The 21,420-nt window shown below is 47.0% G+C and overlaps 1 protein-coding gene across 2 annotated transcripts in view; it reads right to left on the reverse strand.

The window, feature by feature from the left end:
* Positions 1-21,420, reverse strand: part of PCSK6 (proprotein convertase subtilisin/kexin type 6) — a 191,726-nt gene that overhangs the window by 62,424 nt on the left and 107,882 nt on the right. For both annotated transcript variants that reach the window (XM_043554811.1, XM_043554810.1), the window contains exons 9-11: positions 18,229-18,329; positions 13,385-13,488; positions 11,342-11,459 (exon numbers count right to left, since the gene is read on the reverse strand). In XM_043554811.1, the coding sequence (XP_043410746.1) occupies positions 11,342-11,459; positions 13,385-13,488; positions 18,229-18,329 (323 nt within the window). The remainder of the gene's footprint in view (positions 1-11,341; positions 11,460-13,384; positions 13,489-18,228; positions 18,330-21,420) is intronic.

Here is a 21,420-nt window from a genome sequence, read left to right on the forward strand (position 1 = left end):
GATGAGGAGATATGGTCAAGGCACCATATGGGGACACTGGGTGAGGAGATATGGTCAAGGGCTGGAATTGTGCTCTTGTGCTAACTGCACTGGTCAAGGCCGTAGTGACTGGACCAGAGTCATGGAAGATGGACAGGAACTGGTCCAGTCCCTACTGCTGTGCATGGAGACTGGGGGCCTCTCCCTCCCCTGTCCTCTAATAGGAATGGATGACAGTTCTCTTTATGAAGTCAGGGAAGTTTTGCCATATGGGATGGGATCTGAGGACAAGCATCAAACCCCAATCATTCATGGCTTATTTCCACCAGAATCTTCTAAGACTCCCCAGAGGAGGCAGACACAAAGCTCGCACCTGCACGTGCCCTGTCACATCCAGGCCAGGCGATCCCGCCCATTCTGGGCTACCACGGTTGCCCCCACTGCCCCCACCACTTGTAAACTGAGGAAAGATCTCCTGCCACCCAGCAGCACATTAATAATCCCCCAGTGCTCAGCCAAGCTCCGTCTATTAAGGGGAGCGCTTTCCTCATTACACCCCGACTTTCTGCTCAGGAGGGGAGGCTCGCAGCGTAGTCTCAGCATCTCTCAGGAATTACATCGCTTGGCTCTACAGGGCCTGAGTCATAAAAAACAATCAAAACAGTTATAAACAGTGATGTAATTCCCTCAGAGACTCTGTAAATATTTGAAAACATGATTTGCATGCATCATAAATTGATTTAGAGATGCTGACTTCTTTCACTGCCTTCTCCCAAATTTTCCTGTCTGTGTTTACAGGTCAGCAAGCCCCCCGCTGTGCCAGATGCAGAGCCTTTCCTGGGCCCAAGAGGAAGGTCAAGCTAAAGCAGAAACAAAAGCCATAAGAAAGTTTAAGAACCTGCGCTATCCCTCCAACCTTTGGCCATTCGGGAGATAGAATGATCACTCCGACCTAGAAATAGACCTGAAATCCCACCAGGGAATTCCTTTTTTTTTTTTTTTAATGTTTTATTTATTTTTGAAAGAGAGAGCGCAAATGGGGGAGGGGCAGAGAGAGACGGGGACAGAGGATCCGAAGCAGGCTCCATGCTGACAGCAGAGAGCCTGAAGCCAGGCTCAAACTCATGAGATCATGAGTGAGATCATGACCTGAGCCGAATGAAGTCTGATGCTCAACCGAGCCACCCAGGCACCTGCCCACTGAGCCATTCTTAATCCTAAAGATAAGGCATAGGATTTCAGAGAACAGGAAGGGGTATAAGATATGGCAAACAGACCCCACCCTCATCTGCCCACTTCCCCTGTGCCCCAGCCACAGTGTTGACATCTAGAGAAAAACAACAACAAAACAACAACAACAACAACAACAACAAAAACCATCTCAAGTAGTGTTAAATAGTGAGATTATAAAAGCTTCTTGCATTTGACACTTTTATTCTTGCCACTGGACTCCAGCTGCTAGGCCACCCCAGAGGTCAGAAAGCTTGGTTGCTCTAATGCCCAGAGGCCACCTTGCCCTTGCCTGCAGGGTGGCTGGCTGGGGGTGGGCAGCCCACAACTCCTTCCTTTGGAAATTAAAACCCAGCCTGATTAGATTTTCAAACTTAAGACATTACCCCCCGCCTAGGGGGGCAAGGAGTCCCTTTCTCTGGGGAACAAGGCTAATTATAACAGTTTGTATGAACCCACACTGTCACAGGCCACCAGACCTCCTCATTTCTGCAAGTTCTAGGGAAGGGTGGGGAGCCCAGGACATCCACTCAAAGACAACCCTCCTTACTTGAAGTTAACCTTCCTCACCTTTTATTGTTCCTGTTGGAACAAATAACCTAATATTCCAAATCAGGGGCTTTTACATTTCCTATAAAGAGAAGGGAGGTGAGGGGGAGGCTTTAAAATGTTTCAGGATAGTCAAGTTGAAGTTTTTCTGTATTTCAGATAGAAACTCCAAGTAGAAATGGGGAAGCTGAAAATCAAAAGCCATCACTCTGTAAGAATTAACTCCTATGCAGAAGGCGAAATCATTGATGGGTAGAAAAAAGGAAGTTATTCCCCATCGTACAGTTATTTCAAAGATAACACAGAAAATGCAAGTGGACTGCAAAGCCGTGTATTTTTTAGTTTAAACGGTGCGAGGGCGTTATCTTTGTCACACGAACACAGCTAAATTGTATTTTAACCATGAAAACTGATTTAGAAAGGTCTTAAAGTTCCCAAGATAACTAAAAACGTCCCACTGTGATTAAATTCTGTAATTGTTGTCTGTGTATGCAAGGCCATCTCCCAAGGGCCCTAAAGGAACCCAAGGAATTAAAAAATCCCACGAGACCTAGCTCCAGACCCAGTGATAGATATTTAAACTATGGAGACTGTCCTACTTTGAAAAGATCTCTGAGGACAGACTTGTCACTTCCTGTTGAACCACATTTCAGACTTAATTACTGATACTCCAGATGTTCTCCTTTTATCCTAAAGTCTCGTGAACAGCTCCCTTCTCTTGAGGTTGGAGCAGTCTTGACAATAACTTCCTAGTACCTCCTGACCTTTGACCTCTGAACTTGTCTCCAGTGTATAATAGCATCTAACATCTTGTAAATGTGTAGAAACAAGATCCGCTTTAATAAATTCAAGGCACTCACCAAATCACAATGCTTAGACTCCGATAGCATCACAGTAAAATTCAGAGCCAAAGATAAACATTTTCAAGTATGGGTTTCCCTGCTGTCTGAAAGTAGAGTGTTCCTATGAAACCTTTCTCAAGCTGAGAGCAAAGGCATTGAGCAAAGAAGCAATTATCATTAATTTATATGGGAAAAACATGTGAGGACTCCCAGACTCCCCGCCCTATCCACCCCCAAATCACCTTAGGTTTTTCTGATACCTTAAGAAATGTCCTGCTAATGGATGCACAAAATAAATGGAGACAAAGCACAGATGCTCACAGATACAGTTCAAAGCTGTGGCTGCTTGATGCTGAGATGCTGGGTGTAGTTCCCCGGGGAAGGAGTTTGGGGGCACCTCTATTGCTGCTTAGGGTGTGCAATGACTTTCTAGCAGCTCACTGCAAAACCAGTACTGAATGCTATTTTTGCTTTCTGCCCTTTCTTTGGGAAAAGCAGAAATCCTCTGCATATTTCTTCCAGGTCTAAGACTTTCATAAAAGCCAAGTGGTGCAAGGTGAACTTTTGAAAAGTGGGGGATACCTACACACCAAATGGCCAGGGAAAGCAAGGAGAGGGGGAGGTTGGTAGCTACCAGTGGATTGTTCTACTTGTCTTTCTGCCCTGGCTGGGAACATACTACAAGCTAGTATGTCTTTCTTTTTTCTTTTCTTTTCTTTTCTTTTCCTCTCTTTTTTTTCTTCTTTCCTTTTTTTCCTCTTCTTTTTCTTTCTTCCTTTTTCTTTTTTAAATGTTGTTTTTTTAAGTTTATTTATTTTTGAGAAAGAGAGAGAGAGAGAAAGAGAATGAGTGGGGGAGGGACAGAGAGAGGGAGAAAGAGAAGTCCACTGTCAGTACAGAGCTGGACACCAGGCTCGATCTCATGAACAGTAAGATCATGGCCCGAGCTGAAACCAAGAGTAGGATGCTTAATCGACTGAGCCACCCAGGTGTCCCCAAGCCAATATTTCTAACTCCCACCTTGAAGACCTCTCTCCAGCTCAGCTACAAGGGCAGATCTGTGCTCTGGTGCAGAGCATTTCCAGAGCAATGCTGCCTTACCAAGCTGCAGGGCTGGAGGCGGGGTGGGCAAAGCGAGCTGGGCCCAGCTCCTCACTAGACAATTCTGAGATCATGCTGAGTGGGAGACCTACCAGAATCGGAAGGCAGACTGGTCCTTCCCCGTGTTGTATTTGGAATCTGTCTTGGGCTGACAACCATTACAATGGAAGGTCAACCAGGAGCACCTGGATGGCTCAGTCAGTTGAGTGTCTGACTTTGGCTCAGGTCATGGTCTCAGGGTTCATGAGTTTGAGCCCCTCATCAGGCTGGCTGCTGTCAGCGTGAAACCTGCTTGAGATTCTCTGTGCCTCCCACCCCCCTACCCCTCCCCTGCTTTGACTTTCGCACACACTCTTTCTCTTTCTCTCTCAAAAAAAAAAGGAAGGTCAACCAGTAACCCTTTCACAGACCTTCTAAAGGGTAATAGTGGAGTGGAGGGGGGTTAATTGGGACATTCCTGTTAGACTAAACTGTGGGAAAGCAACTTGGTCTGTTGGAGGGCACAGAGGGATCTGAACATAGATAGTAAAAAGCTTCTGGGTCACTTTTTAGATCTATGATATGTTCTAGGATGAACGTTCTTGGCAGGATGGTCACAGAATCCCAAATAGATAGATTCTTTCATATTAGCTTACATTTCAGGTCTTCCTTAGATGAAATTGCTTTTGATTGTGAAACCACAGCACATCACTTAGGCTGGAAATACAATTTGAAAAGAAAAAGAGACTAATCCAGTACATTAATCTAGACATGCTGTTCATGATTAAGTTGTAAGGTGCTTTAATACACAGTGTTTAAATTTACGTTTATTTTCTCCCCCCCATATGAAACAAGGGGCTAAATTAGCTGGCTTTAAACATTCCTTCCAGCTCTAAGATTCAGTCTGATGGGGAGTGAAAAAGACAATAAGATATACAGTCACTTCCCATTATTCACGATTCCGTGAAATTTGCCTAAATCAATACTTGTGCTTTTGTGATCATTTGCGGATATATGCAGAACAGCAAAATGTTTGAGCTGCCCAGATACACACGTTCCCAGTTGAGGCCAAACAAAGGCGACACTCTGTCTTTTGTTTTCAGTTCTCATTCTGTGAACAAGTGTCCTTCTTGTGATCTATTTTTAGTGCCATGTTTTTCATATTTTTGTGCCTTTGGTTGGTGGCTTCATGGCTTAAAATGGCCCCCAAGCAGAGTGCTGAGGTGCTGTCTGGTTCCTAAGCATTGGACAGCTGTGATGTGCCTTGCAGAGAAAACACGTGTGCTGGGTGAGCTTCATTGAGGAAGGAGTTACAGTGCTGTTGGCCTTGAGTCCAGTGTTAATGAATCAGTAATACATAGTAAATAAAATGTTTTTAAACAGAAACACACATAAAACAAGGTGATGTATGGATCAGTTGACAAAAATGCTGTGGTCAGAGGCTTGCACAAACCTAACCCTGTATTTCTCTTAGAAGCGATGGTTCTATATTTGCAAAGTCAATGTTTGTGGTGACTTCATAGAACATTAACTGAGAACTGGCTGTATTATTTGAATTCAAATACTAATTTTTAAAAAAACTATTCATTATTTTATTTTAGAGAGAGAGAGGGAGAGACAGAGTGTGAGTGGAGGAGGGGCAGAGGGGGTGAGAGAGACAGAATCTAAAGCAGGCTCCACACTCAGTGCAGAGCCTAAAGTGGGGCTTGATCCCACGACCCTGGGATCATGACCTGAGCCGACATCAAGAGTCAGCTGCTCAACTGGCTGAGCCACCCAGGTGCCCTCAAATACTAATTTTTGAAGTAAGTTGCATTTATAATTTGGGGGTAACAGGTTTGTGGCAAAAAATAAGCTTGGAATGTCAAGGGCTGTAGGATAATAGGCAGCTTACGAATATTCACCAGTGTCTCAAAGGGTGTCAGGAACCAGGACAAATATGAGGACCCAGGTATGGTCACCCACCAGAGCAGGACAGCAGAGCACGAGTTTTCCTAGGATACCAGCCATGCCCTGGTGGAAGAAGCCAGAATCAGGGGCCTCATATAGCATCTAGGAGTGCACACAATTAGATGCCCTGGAGAGAAGTGCCACGCGGGGTGTGCGGGCAACCTGCACAGTATAGACAGGGCAGACCAAAGGTCAGAGTAAGAGGGGCTTTTAGCTTTTAAAAAAGATGCCAAATCAGGCTGTGTGCCACAGCACAGAAGGGTCCTGAAGTTGGGCTGATGTGGGTCATGGCCACATGGGTACTTCATCAGTACATAGCGTCTGTGTGGCCTTGCCTGCTCGCCTAGCTAAGCTGCTGCCGACAAGACAACTGGGCCTGGCCTCTGGGATGCTGGCAACTGCTCAGGGCTGGAGGAACCTCCTACTGGCCAGGGCCAAGGTGCCTTCTGTCCTCAGGGCCAGTGTGCCCAGCCGGTTGGGGATGCAGAAGGAAGAGAAGCAAGCTCTCTCCTAGAGAACATGCAGATCACTCCTCTTGCTTTGGTCCCGCCTGAGTCCCTGTGATGTGCCCCTTCCCAGGGGGACAAGGTGGACTCTGGAGATGGGCAGCCTGGGGTGGCAACTCAGCCCCTCCACCTCTCAGCCCCAGGCTACTCCTCAACTCCTTAGGGCCTCAGTGCCTTCAATATATAAATGGGGATAAAAATAGTCCCCACACTTCACACCCTTGTTGGCTGTTTTTTGAATGTGTGAGCTCACACAGAGCACTTAGGCCAATGCCTGGCACACAGTAAGGCCCTGATCATTATCCATTATGCTTATCTATGTATTTATAGGTAGAGTTGTGATAAAGTAACCAACCGTGTGGTCTGGTTTCATGAAATACGAGAAGGAGAAATAGTATGTGGTTAATCCATAGTTAATTGTTTTTTAACGTAAGGGTTTTTTTTTGTTTTTGTTTTAAATTTTTTAACATTTATTTATTATTGAGAGACAGAGTGTGAGCACGGGAGGGGCAGAGAGAGAGGGAGACACAGAATCTGAAGCAGGCTCCAGGCTCTGAGCTGTCAGCACAGAGCCGGACGTGGGGCTCGAACTTACAAACCGCGAGATCATGACCTGATCCAAAGTCGGACTCCTTACCAACTGAGCCACCCAGGCGCCCTAGGTTTTTTTTTTTTTTTTAATGTTTATTTATTTCGAAAGAGAGAGAAAGAGCGTGAGCAGGGGGGAGGGGCAGAGAGAGAGAGAGAGAGAGAGAGAGAGAGAGAGAATCCTAAGCAGACTCTGCGCCATTAGCACACAGCCTGATGCGGGGCTCACACTCACAAACTATGAGATCATGACCTGAGCCGAAATGGAGAGTCAGACGCTCAACTAACTGAGCCACCCAGGCGCCCCCATCCATAGTTAATTTTCAAACATCTATAAATATATGGTCTGGTCTATAGATAATCCTTAATATGCAAAGCCTTTGGTACTGAAATATATTTTTGGGAGTGTGAGTTCTTTCGATAAAAGACAAGCCACACTACACTGTAAACTCTAGATGGTAACCTTCCAAACCTATTAAAGCAAAAGATGAGTACATAACATCTTAGTGCTTTAAGAGATTCTGCTATTTTTGCTGTCTTTCCAGAAGGAGTAGAGAGTCAGGGATGGCATAAAATGTTTCATAGCAGCCCTGAGTTTTAAACACACAAAGAAGTGCTGGCTTAGAAACATCCTAAGGGTCAAATAAGATATTTACTAGCTGGGCCTTTTATTTTTTGTTTCATTCACAGGAATTATACTGAACTTGATTTTCTTTTTTGCTTTTAGAAAGGTTATAAAAATATCAATTTTGTCCTACTCTAATCTGACACACAGATTTTTAAAAATGTTTTTATTTACTTATTGAGAGAGAGAGGGGGAAAGAGCACAAGCAGGGAAGGGGCAGAGAGAGAGAGGCAGGGAGAGAGACGGAGATAGAGAATCCCAAGCAGGTTTAGCACTGTCAGCACAGAGCTTGATTCGGGGCTAGATCCCACGAACTGTGAGATCATGACCTGAGCCTAAATCAAGAGTCAGATACTTAACTGACTGTGCCGTGCAGGTGCCCCAGACACAAAGACTGTTAAATAATTTTGCATGGGCAATGTCACAGGTCATGGTCCTCTGTACCTTCCTTTAACGGAAGAAAAGTCCTAACCATTTGTGCCCAAGACTAAGCAAGAATCTCTCCTGAATGTGTTCGAATGTCAAAAGTCATTCTCTTTTGCAAAAGTAGCTGTCAAGTTCAAGTGATTTCCCCCTTGTTCTTAGATTTAGATTTGGCATTCATTGACAGCTTTTATGATGCTCTGTGGGTGCTGGAGAGCTAAGTCAGACACCATGCTGTCTGTTTCAGGGGGGGCTCAGTCTGTTTTGGGGTGGGGGGGTGACAGGCTGTAAAGAGAGATCTGACTCAGTGAGATCTGGCTGTGCCTTGGAGCAGGAGGCCTGGCCCCTCTCATTTCTTACCACCCCCACCCCTGCGGTCCCCTCTCTCCTGGCATCTCCAGGCAGGCTCCCTGACCTTCTCCATGCTCCTGGGGACTTCTTATTCTCTCTCAGGAGGGGGATATAGACAGAGACAGGCTAAATTCCCAACCCCACAGTCCCTAGATGCACTTCATTCCTGCCCCAGTATGCGACCATCTACACCCAGCACCCCATACGACAGTACTGTAGAATGGCAGATGTGGCCACAGCCCCCACTGGGACGTCCATATTTGCTCCTAATGAATACAGTTCTCTGAATTTCATCACACTAGGGCAGCCTTTCCCTTCTACCCGAGAGGAAAGAGGTAAACGTATCACTTACGTTGCACCCAGGTATGCATGGGGTGGCCAGATAAAGAGGCTCTCTCTCTTTCTCTCTCTTTCTCTTTCTCTCTCGCTTTCTGCTTTTCTCCATGGGAAGCAGCTAGCGCCAACTTTGGGACATTCAGAGAGTCCTGGATTCCACCATGAGAAGGAGAAACCAGAATGAGGCCACAAGAGTGGACGGCTCTCTTGGTGGACAGCCAGACCATGGAGAAGGGGGACTGACAGGGAGAGGGAAACATAGGTATGTGGGAACATTTCCTTTTCATTTGTAAGCCAAGTGATTCCAGCAGCTTGGGCAAAGCTAGACAAGAACCCTCATGAGAGAAGTTGGCCATAACCTTCAGGGGTGCTTAGTGGCCCTGATTCAAGAGACCCTGACAGGTAAGCTGGAGCTCTCTGCCAGGAGACAAAGCCCAAAGGTCCCTTCCACATAGTAATATTTCTCTCTCTCTCTCCTTCTCTCTAAATCTCCCCCTCTCCCTCTCTCTTCTCTCTTTCTCTATCTGGAGGCCCTTATCTCCTTGGGAACAGTTGAGAGTGCAGTTAAGCAAGTGCTTTGGGATCGCCAGTTGGCTGAAAAGTCTAGAGAGAGCCTGAAACCGCTACACGTAAAGATGACCTTTCTTCAGAAACAGAAGTCTGATTCTTCCCCTCTGTTGGAATTCGCAGAGTCCTTTCTTCCCTCAAAGGACAGGAACAATGTCACACTGTATGTTTTGGCTGTTTCCCTCAACCTATGCTGTCTAGACTCTGTGTGCTTTCATTTAAAAAACAAAATAAAATAAAAATAAAAACAACCCTTCGCCACCTAGGCACCACTCTACCATCTTAAAACTATTTCTGGCAGGAGAAGAATGCTTCATTCAGGAGCCGCCCTGATGGGGAGACCCGTGGGAGAGAAGTAAGCCTGGACGCAGTGGCCTCGCGGAGCAGGACCCAGGTCCCAGGTGCCCAGCGTCACCTGACCTGGAGTCTGATTCCCCACATGCCGGGCATTTTCCAACAGGCAAAACAAAAGAAAGCAAAAGGCCTTCTTTATCTCAGAGAACCTCTCGCTTTCTTCTGAATTGACAGGCTAAGGCTGCCCAGATCTGGAAAATTATGCTTTAAGATGTCAAGATTGAGACCTGCCGCTGGCCGCCTGGCCTATCAGGCCTGGGAGGGGTCACCCAAGCTGTGTCCACAGTTAGCAGCAGGACGCAGATGTAATTTCTCAAAAGAGCCTTCCATGGCTATTCATCCAACAAATACTTTCTGAATTCCTCCCGTATGCCAGGCAGTAGCGAGAAATGTTTTCCTCAACATTTTCTAGCAGAGGAACACATTATGAGAGGTAGATGCATTCTTTTTTTTTTTTTTTTTTTTGAGAGGTAGGTGCATTCAAAGAAGAGGCAGTATCAAAGGGAGTGATCTGTATTTGTTGATAAAGGAAGGGTCACTTCTGATTACTCCAACATGTCTTTTTCCAAACACGCATTTTCCCAAAGGTAATAAAATAGTTACAGCTAAGAACAAAAAAAAAAAAAAAAAAAAAAAAAAGCATTCCATTCTTTATCAGATACTGAGGTCTAGAGAAACACCATTCTCCTCCTTAAAAAGTAGAGTGGCTATGGCAGAATTCAGAAGAATCATCTGATTTATTCTCCTGATGGAGTAGGGTTCTTGCTATCTGATTTACTCTGTGGCTGTTTGTTGTTTTTTTTTTTAACAAAAATTCCAATGAATGAATGCATCTAATTTAGAGCAAGTCACTACAAAGGGCAGCACCGGGAGTGTCCTAACCGTGCAAGAGAGACAAAGCCAGGGTCCTACAGCTCAAGGCTTGTTAAAAAATCCTGGTGCTTTGGGGCACCTGGGTGGCTCAGTTGGTTTGAGAGTCCAACTTTGGCTCAGGTCATGATCTCGCGGTCAGTGGGTTCAAGCCCAGAGTCAGTCTTTGTGCTGATAGCTAGGAGCCTGGAGCCTGCTTTGGATTCTGTGTCTCCCTCTCTCTCTGCCCCTCCCCCACTTGTGCTCTGTCTTACTCTGTCTCTCAAAAATAAATAAGTGTTAAAAAGTTTTGGGGCGCCTGGGTGGCGCAGTCGGTTAAGCGTCCGACTTCAGCCAGGTCACGATCTCGCGGTCCGTGAGTTCGAGCCCCGCGTCGGGCTCTGGGCTGATGGCTCAGAGCCTGGAGCCTGTTCCCAATTCTGTGTCTCCCTCTCTCTCTGCCCCTCCCCTGTTCATGCTCTGTCTCTCTCTGTCCCAAAAATAAATAAACGTTGAAAAAAAAAAATTAAAAAAAAAAAAAAGTTTTAAAAAAATCCTGGTGCTTAAACCTTAGGAAGGTTAGTTATCAAGGCCAGATAAAAGTGAAGCAGAGGAAAAGCGCTCTGCGCTTTGGATAATAAGTCCCCTTCTGCAACAGAGAAGCGGGAGATACGGCCACTCCTGTTCTGGGCTGAGGAAGTCGCACTGTGGGCTGGGCTGCAGCTAGGGCTCCCAGGTGACAGAGACGACCCCCATCACAGCTGCTCCAGTGGGTAGGGCTGATCGCTGGACCGGTCAGCTCTGCTAAGTATCCTGGGTAAGAATTTCTAACACAAGGGGCCATGGGTCTGGCTCCCCACCATGGGGCAATCTGCAGCAAGAGGAGAAACCATAACTGACAGCAAAATACCTCCAAACGGTCATGAGTTAAGTGACTCCTTTCCAGCTCAACAATCCGCATGAGAAAATGCAGACACGTCTATGCACGGTCTATGCCCACCGACGTGCACGGGACTGCGTGTGTGAACACCTCCCCCTGCGGAACCTGGCAGCAGAGTCAGGTCGGCACCGACGTTCCTGAAAAGCCACGCGGTGCCTGCGCTGAGCCTCACCTGGGCCTCTTGTCTGTGGTGGCGACACACATGTGCTGGGAGGGCACCGCCGTCCACTTCTTCGCCTCCGTGACGAGGGCTTCCGCGTCCACCAAGCCAAATCCATAGAGATGGCTAACTGGAAAGACAGAGCCTTCAGACCCCGCCTCATCCTGCCCCCCAGGAACGTAGCGAGGCTCCGCGCTCACACTCCACTTGGCTCCCACGCAGGGCACCTGATCCACAACTGCCACGGGACAGACCACTTGTGTCACTCTGTGGCTGCAAGGGTGCGGGCCATCACCTGGAAGTCCCAGGCCGCAGGACCAGCCCTTCTGAGGACTGCTCCAAGATCCCAGCCACTTTACCCTCTCCCTGGTCTGTACTCCTTCAGGTCAGGGGTGCGGGCCAGCCAATGTGGCCCACTCCGGTGCTGAGTAGGAAAAGAAGTGTTTCCTACTCGGACCTATTACTTTCTTCCTGGGAGACGAGTTTGGGTTTCTGTAAAGTGAAGGCACTCATCGGCACTTGGGCTCCCTGAGTCATGAACCAGAGAAGAGAAACAAAGCCTTAAACCCGTTGGTTCACACGACCATGATGTGCAACAAACAAGAAAGCAGGGCCACGCTCATCTTTTTTGCTGTCTTCTTGGCCTGCTAACCTCCCACGGCATTTGGGGAGAGGGGCACGGTATGCACACTTGTGAGTTGGCCTGAGCCAGTGTTTAATTTGGCCGTGGCAGGAGAGTTTCAAAGTTTAATTTAAGAGGCAAGGTCAAGAACTAGATACAATCTATTTTCCTATTTAATTAGGCCAACATTGAAATGTAGGTCAGCTCTTGTTACAGCACACGACTACCACCAGCATTCCTGCAAAACAAAGATGCATTAGGCCTGCCTGATCAATGGCTTTCTTATTAAAAGGAATGTCCCTTGGAACTCACAATAACACCACTTGCCCTATATTTTACACATACTAGTAGTATCAGGCTTGGTGTCGAAATAGTTGGGCCTCAGCTTCAGGAAAGGAGAAGAAGTCCTCCCTAACATACCATGGCTGAATGGAAATCTTTTTCAAGCATCTCTGGTAAGAAGCCATACAAACAAAGCCAATGGCACAGTCCTATAATTATCTGCTTAAGAGGCTCCATGTATCTGGGTTACAAGCCCTGACTGCAGGTTGATTTCATGGAACCTATGTCTGTCCCAGGTTGGATCGGGGGAAGAAGCCTTGCTGTTCTAGGAGTTACTTTTATAACACAGACAGAAGTTTTATAGTTAGAAAGTAACTTACATAGCTATCTCAGGGTCCTCATTGTACACATAAGGAAACTGAGGGCCAGTTTCAAAATCGTATTGCTACTCAGGACTAAGAATGCAAGCTGCCCTTGGGTGGCACACAAATAAATATTATTTATTTATCTTAATGGTCATGGATTTGTTTGGATGTGCATTAGGAAGAAATAAAAGTACACACCAAACCTGTGTTTAACTAGATGTAATAAAGTTTCCTTTTAAAAAATATATTTTTTTGAAAGAGAGAGTGAGAGAGAAAGAGCACAAGCAGGGGAGGGGCAGAAGGAGAGAAAGAATCTTAAGTGGGCTCTACATCCAGCTTGGAGCTTGACCGGGGCTCGAGCTCACATGAGATGGTGACCTGAGTCAAAATCAAGAGTCGGAGGCTTAACTGACTGAAGCACCCAGGCGCCCCTAAAATATATTTCTTTATGTAAAAAAAAATGCAAGTCAATTTAAAGAGAACTATTATACCAATACTGGTACGGGTGGTCCCTGGATGTGGGAAAAGTCATGATGTTTAGGGAACCCTGAATTCTACCGATCTTGGGTTTTTTTCCTTAAAGTCAGTGTGAGGTCCCAGAATACCATCCTTAAATCTCTAGCTACATACGTCTCACTCTTGTGACACACAATCAAGGTCATTTGGGGATTCTTTTTGAGAAGCTCCTGTCAACCCTTTTAATAGAGATTCCAGCAGGTGACCCAGTGGGCCCCCCAGGACTGGCTGACTGGTCCCCGCCCAGCCCAACAGGAGCCACCACCGCACCTTTATGACCAGCACCGTTGACTTTCCAATCATTTGCTTTCAGGTGCGCCGGCCTGGATGTCTTCACCAGCAGGTGCTGGACGTCCCTCCAGGTTAACTGGCTGCTGCAATGACACAATGACAGACCGCTGAAGTCCACACAGGTCAAAACAATGGCTTCACAGGACCATTCACTGTGGCACGACAGGAGCCAGCCCCAAGTGGGGACTTAAGGAATTCCCGAAGACTCCATTCCTCAGCAAGGGCTTATTTTATAACCTCTTTGTAAAGAATGGTTTCCAGGGATTAAATCCCAAGATAAAATAGTGCAATGGGTGACCTAAAATCCCTAGCGTTAAGAACCCAGCCCTGCTACCAAGGTGTGCCTGAGTGCTCAAGGCCTAGAGAGGAAATTGTGGCAGCGGAGAGAGGGACCTCCTTATTTTACAAGTACGAGGGGGCCTATTCTTCATCATAACAAGTAAATGGCTGTGGTGCATGACAGCATGCTTAAGCCATCATCTTCCCAGACCCTGTCGTTGTTTAGATCCACCTGCTACCAATTATAATTTGAGAGTTTAGTAATTCCCAATCTATAATATATTTGTTTTGGTTCAAAGTGGAAACATCTCATTGAAAGAACACATGCCCACTAATAAAAATGCACAGATCAGAATTTTTTGAGTCTAAGATACATGGTCCCACCTTGTTAACGCCTCTGTAACCAGGATCCATCTTACGATGATAGATGATATTCTCTCATAACCCCCTCTGTCCACAGCATTAAGACTAGGTCGCAGACAGACGCTGTCTTAAATACAGTCTGCACCCCCTCCTCCTGACCAGTGCCTGCCCTAGCCCACAGTGGTTACAATGGTCTTCCGGATCACCCACTCTTTGTGCGTGCTTAAAAATATACATAACATAAAATTTACCCTCTTAACCATTTTTCTCTGTACAGTGCATGTCCTTGGTACCTTCCCATTGCTGTACATACATCACAAACCATCCATCTCCAGAGCTTTTTCATCTTCCCCAATTGGAATTCTGTCCCCATGAGACACTAACTCCCGTTTCCTCTTCCCCCCAGTCCTCTGGCAACCACCATTCTACTTTCTGTCTCTATGTACGTGACGACTCTGGGAACCTTATACAAATGGGATCCTACAGTACTTGTCGTTTTGTGACTGGCTGATTTCACTCAGAATAATGTCCTCTAGGCTCATCCATGTTGTGGCAGGTGTCAGAATTTCCTTCCTTCTTAAGGATGAATAATACTCCATTGTTTGCATAGACCACATTTTGTTTATCCATACATCTATTGAGTAGGCACTTGACTTGCTTCCTCCTTTTGGCTATTGTGAGTCACACTGCTATGAACATGGGTGTACAAAGAGCTCTTCAAGTCTCTGCTTTCGGTTCTTTGGGTAGATACCCACCCGCAGAATTATAGGATCACATGGTAAATCTTCAAGTTTTTGAGGAACCACCACACTGGTTTCTACAGTGGCTGAACCATTCTATTTTTCCACCTCTTTGTCTGTTGTCCACTGGGACCTCACTGTGGTTTGAGTCTTGGGGCACAAGTAGATTCCTCCGTTGGGGCTCACTCTCCAGGCACTAGCCCCAGGCTTCTGGGATTTCTCCAGCATGTTCTTGCCACTGTGCCAATGACCTCACTGGCCTCCTGGCCATGTTCCCCCAGCCATCTCCATTAGTCCAGTTTCTAGGTCTTCGCTCGGCTCTCTGCCCCATATCCACTCCCCCTCCTGAGGCCCTGTGGCCAACCTCATAGTTCAAGGGGGTTTCTGAGGCTCCATGTGGCCCAAGGCTTCATACAGGCACAGGCTTTAGAGTTCAGCCAGGGGTGGGGCCACAGCCTTTGTTACCTGTGTGGCCTGACATGTTACTACTCATGTCGGCATCCTATCAAGGATGGCTAAAGCCAGTCTACCCAGGAGTTCAGCATAGCCAGGAAGCATGAACTTCAGAGTTCAGGGCAGCACAGAATGGGTGCAGAAAAGGACATTATTGGAAACGATCATGGGGTGCCTGGGTGGCTCAATTGGTTAAGCTTCTGATTCTTGATTTTGGCTCTCATGGTTTGAGAGTTCAAGCCCCAAATCAGGCTCTGCACTGCCTGTGTGGAGTCTGGTTGGGATTCTCTCTCTCTCTCTCTCTCTCTCTCTCTCTCTCTCTCTCTTTCTTCCCCTCTGTCGCTCTCATGCTGTCTCTCTCTCTCTCAAAATAAATAAATAAACTTAAAAAAAAAAAAGGAAACCATCTCATTATAAGGACTTCCATTTTATTTTGGACTCTGGTACCAAAATCACAAATATAGTCATCTGAAAAATACAGCTAAGAAATGGCATTGAAAATGTTTTTCAACAAAGGGATTGATGGAAAGTCCCAAGACTGCCACAAACCAGGATGACCTATGCACAATTCTTACACGTGCGGGTCTTTCTTCATTTTTGTTACATGCTGTCCACAGGCCCTCCCTAAACCCCTGAGGCCTTTTCCACCTGGGACGATCTGGCTTTTCCCTGACGCCTTCTACCTACAAGTGAACAGTGTTTGAAGGCAATGCCAGGCAGGTGAGCAGCAGGCCTGCTCCCTGGACACGTGAGCTGGCCTTGTCTCCAATCTCCTCACCTCAGGCTTGCAGGGTCCCTTGTTACAACCCGTCCCTGCCTTGACCAGTCCTGCAGGCTTAAATGCTCAAAGCTGACACTGTTTTCAGTTCAATAAAATTCTTTAAAAAAAAAAATTTTTTTTTTCAACGTTTTATTTTTTATTTTTGGGACAGAGAGAGACAGAGCATGAATGGGCGAGGGGCAGAGAGAGAGGGAGACACAGAATCGGAAACAGGCTCCAGGCTCTGAGCCATCAGCCCAGAGCCCGACGTGGGGCTCGAACTCACGGACCGCGAGATCGTGACCTGGCTGAAGTCGGACGCTTAACCGACTGCGCCACCCAGGCGCCCCTCAAAAAATTTTTAAAAATATTTATTTATTTTTGAGAAAGAGATGGAGTGTGAGTGGGGGAGGGACAGAGAGAGAGGGAGACACAGAATCTGAACCAGGCTCCAGGCTCTGAGCTGTCAGCAGAGCCCGATGTGGGGCTTGAACTCACAAAATGAGATCATGACCCAAGCTGAACTCAGACACTTAACTCACTGAGCCACCCAGGCACCCTTAAGCTGATGCTGTTTTCAAGTTGCTTGACTCGCCACCTGTACTCTTCTGAGGAGCATCTAAAATACTGAGGAAGATGAGAGTTTTCATGTGTCCACAGGCCAAGTTTAATGGGACAAGCTGGCATAAATGAAGCTTGCTTTCTATTTAGCTTTGACTAACAAAATTCCTTGCATGTTTCCAATAAAGAATGGAAGGAAATATAAAACAATGAATTGCTAAGTATGTGAATGCCACTTTCCACACAAGTAAGTAATTATTTAGAGTTGTTTGCTTTTTTTTTTTTTTTTTTTAAAGAGCCTCAGGACACAGAAGCCAGTGCTTTGGCCTGCAAATCGAAAATATTTAGTTATTCCTCTGTTAAACTGGTAGCATTTGAGTTGTATGCCCTTTTGCCTCGTAGGAATCACATGCAAACATACACAATTGTGAGGATTGAAGCAACCCAAATGTGATTTTTTGAATAATTTAAAATCTCATCTACAACTGGCAATTTCAAGTGGCTGGCATGTTCCCAGCCAGTTTTGATGCCTTAACTGAATCTGTTTTTGACACCATAATTGCATGTTCTTTCTGACCCATCCAGACACTAACAACCTAGAGTTTTTATTTGGCTTATGACAGATGAAATGTCACCATTGCATTATCAATTTATCAACTAAAGTTTATAAAGATCAGCCTGTGGCTGCCTGAAGGGGGATTCTGGTATGTGATGCAGCATGGGAGGTAGACTTGGGGTTCTGGCCCACCCAGCTCTCTGTGGCCCTACAAAGGGCAGGAGGTGGTGAGCTTTAACCAGGAAACGAAGGAGGGGCACCTGGGTGGCTCAGTCCGTTAAGCATCCGACTCTTGATTTTGGCTCAGGTCATGATCTCAAGTTTCATGAGACCGAGTTCTGCATCAGGCTCTGTGCTGATAGCATGGAGCCTGCTTGGGATTCTCTCTCTCGTGCTCTCTCTGTACCCCACTCAAAAAAAATAAAAATTAAAAAACTTAAAAATACATACTAAAAAAATTTTAAAAAGGAAAGAAGGGAAGGGATCTCTTCACGTCCCTTAAGGATGGCCTTGAAATGGAAGGAAATCCTGACCCATGCTACAACATGGATACACTCTGAGGACATTGTGCCATGTGTGCCAGTCACAAAAAGTCAATTCCTGTATGATTCCACTTATGTGAGCTGCTTAGCAGTCAAACTCATAGAGAGGAAAAGTAGAATGGCGATTGCCAGAGCTTGGGGGAGGGGTTATAGGCAGTACTACGGGCTGAATCGTGTCCTCCCAAACTCATATATTGAAGCCCTCCCTCCAATACTCAGAATGTGACTGTATTTGGAGACACAGGGTCTTTAAAGAGGTAATTAAGGTAAAACGGGATCATTAGGGTGGGCCCTAATCCAATACGACTGGGGTCCTTATACGATTGGGGTCCCTAATCCAGTATGACTGGGACCTAGATACACACATAGATGGAGGGAAGAACGCCTGAGTACACGGGGGAGAAGGCGGAGTCTCCCATTTTCTCTGCCCCTCCCCCACTTGCAACGTTTCTGACTCTCTCAAAATAAACTTAAAAAAATGGTTAAAATGGTAAATTTTATGAGTGTTTTACTGTGTTAAAAATTTACAGAAAACAAAGGAAAAGAGGAGAAGACAAGTGGGAACTTACTTTGCTTCTAAAGCCAAGGCGATGATGCCCGCCACCATGGGGGCTGAAACCGAGGTCCCAGTGTGGCCGTCGGTACAGCGCTGGCGCAGATCCGTGGTGACCTGGGTGATAAGAGGCTAAGTCAGCTCCCAGATGTCGGAAGCTACTCAAGAGGCACTATGCATTCATATCTCTGCAGCCAAGCTTTTTTTTTTTTTTAATGTTTGTTTATTTTGAGAGAGGCAGGAGGGCAGAGAGAGAGAGGGAGAGAGAGAATCCCAAGCAGGCTCTGTGCTACCAGCGCAGAGCCCGACATGGGGCTCAAACTCGGAACCGTGAGATGGTGACCTGAGCCGAAACCAAGAGTCAGATGCTTAACTGACTGAGCCACCCAGGCGCCCCTCTGCAGTCAAGCTTTGTGTCAGATACTCCCTGCTAATCTGCTTTGCTCGCATATGTAAAACACCAACCCACTGTAGGGATGAGCTAATCACAGCCTGAGAACCAGGAGACAAGGGAGATGGAATACAAACAGCTGGAAGCAAGACAAACAGCTGGAAGCCGCATAACCTCCTTGCTGCAGGTGTGCGTGCTGAGACACAAAGGTAAGACAAAATGAAACAAAGAGGGCCTTCCATGGCAGAGTCCCCATGGCGAGACCACCTGCGCTAGCCCACAGGAATGACCCCCAAGTCACCCCTGACCTCAGAGCAGCTGGAAACATGCGGGGGGTGCCCAGGTGGCCCAGACAGCATCTCTGCCTTTAGTCAGAAGATCAGAGGTCAGTCATAGAAGGTCACAGATCACTCTCCACCAGGACGTCCTCCTTAGATCATTGACTGTGTCCCAAAGCACCCAATTCCATCTGTAGCAGCGGACGAACCCGGCGAGTTCTCCACCTTCACAGCGCCTGCTGTACGGGACCACAAAGCTGGCCCTTCTCCTTGGGGAGGCAAAGCTGACTCAGCAAACTGCGGGGGCCCCGCATGCCTTCCTCTGAGGCACTGACTCCCAGCTGGGTGGGGAAATTGATTCTGGGCCCCAGTAGCACACAGCCTGATTTGCCCCTTGCCTTTGAGCTGAAATGAGGAAGCAGCACCAGGGAATCACCCGATTTGGGTTGGGCTGTGCCACACCTGCTGCACTAGATGGGATTCTGGCCCTCAAGCTACTCCCCACGGGCTCTACAGATGGGACTAAGGTTGCTGATCAGCAGACCTTAAATCAGTGAGAATATCCTGGATTAGCCAGTGGGCCCAATGTAATCACAAGGGCCCCCAGAAGTGGAAGGAGGCAGAAAAATGTGTCAGAGAGATGAGGCAGAAGAGAGGCCCAAGCCATCATTGCTGGCTTTGAACACAGAAATGGAGAAACATAAACCAAGGAATGTGGGCGGCCAGGAGATGCTGAGAACAGCCCTTAGCAGACAGCCCACCAGGAAGCAGGAGCTCAGTCCTATAACCACAAGAAAGTAAATGCCGCCAACAACCTGAACGAGCACAGAATGGACTCCCCACTAGAGCCTCGGGAAGGGAACACGGCCCGGCAGGCACGTGGATTTCAGCTTCAGGGGACTCAGAACAGAGACTCCATGGAGGCTGCTGCACTTCTGACCTCCCGAACTATGAGATAATAAATCTGTGCTGTTTAAGCTAAGTTTGGGATAGTTGGTTACGACAGCAATAGGAAACTGATAGCCTCACCAACTGCAAGCCTCTAGTAGCCAATCTGCATAGCCCTGAAGCATGAATTGCCCTAGTGCTAACAATCCAGATCCTCTCCCAAATAGAGTATCTTCCTTCTTCACGTTCTGGCTGGGCTGCAATCACCCAGACAGGATCTAGCCTGTCTCTCTCTCACACACAGGAAGGATTGGACAGGAACACTGGCAGAGACCAGCCTGCTCCTCCCTCCCTGTTCAGCAGGACTGAGGCAACCTAATGTTAGGAAGGGCAGCTGAGGGTAGGGAAGTAGGGACAAGGATGCAACCTCCCTGACCCCAGGATCTTCATCTGCAAATGGGCACAATGCCACATCCTTTATAAGGTTTCTGGTGAAAGTCACAGCTGGCACCTGAAACATACTTACAATGGTGGCCCGTGAGGGAAACTGAGGGCATCTGGGCAGGAGGCCAAGCTCCCAAGAGCAGGTGAGGCCCATGAGAAAGGGCTACTGGGGAGCGAGCAGTGGGTCCTCCATACAGGAAGGAGATGGCTCAACCAAGTCAGGCAGGTCCCCCTTTCTGAGACCAAATGTCGTGCATGGTCTGCTCATGTTCAGCGAATGAAAGAGCCAAGGAATAATTGAGTAAGAGATCCTCACGTTAGGTGTCACTCCATTTATAAAGAGTCACGTGTCAGCACCAGGCAATCCCACCCTCCAGGCAAATGCTGCCTGGCATTCACTAGAGGGCATGGATGGGACAGAGCCTTGATTTCCAGCTGACAGCAAGCTGCCAAAAGTCCAGAGCTTGGAGGTTCTCTAAGGGGACTCAGAGCAAACACTTGGCTCTAGTTGAGGTGAAAACAATAATAACAACAACAAAAAAATGCCGTCCATACTCTCAGAGAAGAATTCCAGTCCAGAGCAAGAACTGACTCACTCTCTCTTTTACCATCCTCTTAACTACACCCTTCTGACCCATGTTATGTCTCAGAGAAGGGACTTAAGAAAGAAAAAAGAATCAAGGCGTTTTGTAGCTAAGGTGTGTACACACGCAGTATGATTAATTAAGCAAATAAAGCTGCAAGCCCTGCTCCCAGGGTTGAGAGACAGGGTCGTCCTGTAGGAAGCCTCTGGTACAAAGCGTTCAATGACCCAGTCTCCACCCCACACGCCTCCAGCCAGCAGGCCTGTTTAACAAGACTCCGGCAAGTTCGTGTTCAAATGAAGCTGGATTCCTAAATGAACAGGACACCGTGCAGAATCTCGGCCGCCTGTCCCAGGGGCACGTGCTCCAGTAGAAAAGGAAAATAAATTAATACCTTCGTTAACTAGCCCGGGCCGCTGCCAGGCTGGTGGCGGAACAGCCATGGCTGACCTTTCAACTGGTACAGAGCAAAGTGGGGAACAGGGAGCCTGTATGCTCCCGCAGAAAAACCTAAAAATAAATTTGCAAATAATTTCTCGAGATGCGATGAAGCAGCAGGAGAAATAAAAAAGATGCTAGTGAGCTTGCTTTCAAATTAAACCGTGTCTGGCCAGCTCCACGGT

This window comes from Prionailurus bengalensis, chromosome B3 (assembly GCF_016509475.1).
Source record: "Prionailurus bengalensis isolate Pbe53 chromosome B3, Fcat_Pben_1.1_paternal_pri, whole genome shotgun sequence".
Classification (NCBI taxonomy): Eukaryota; Metazoa; Chordata; class Mammalia; order Carnivora; family Felidae; genus Prionailurus; species Prionailurus bengalensis.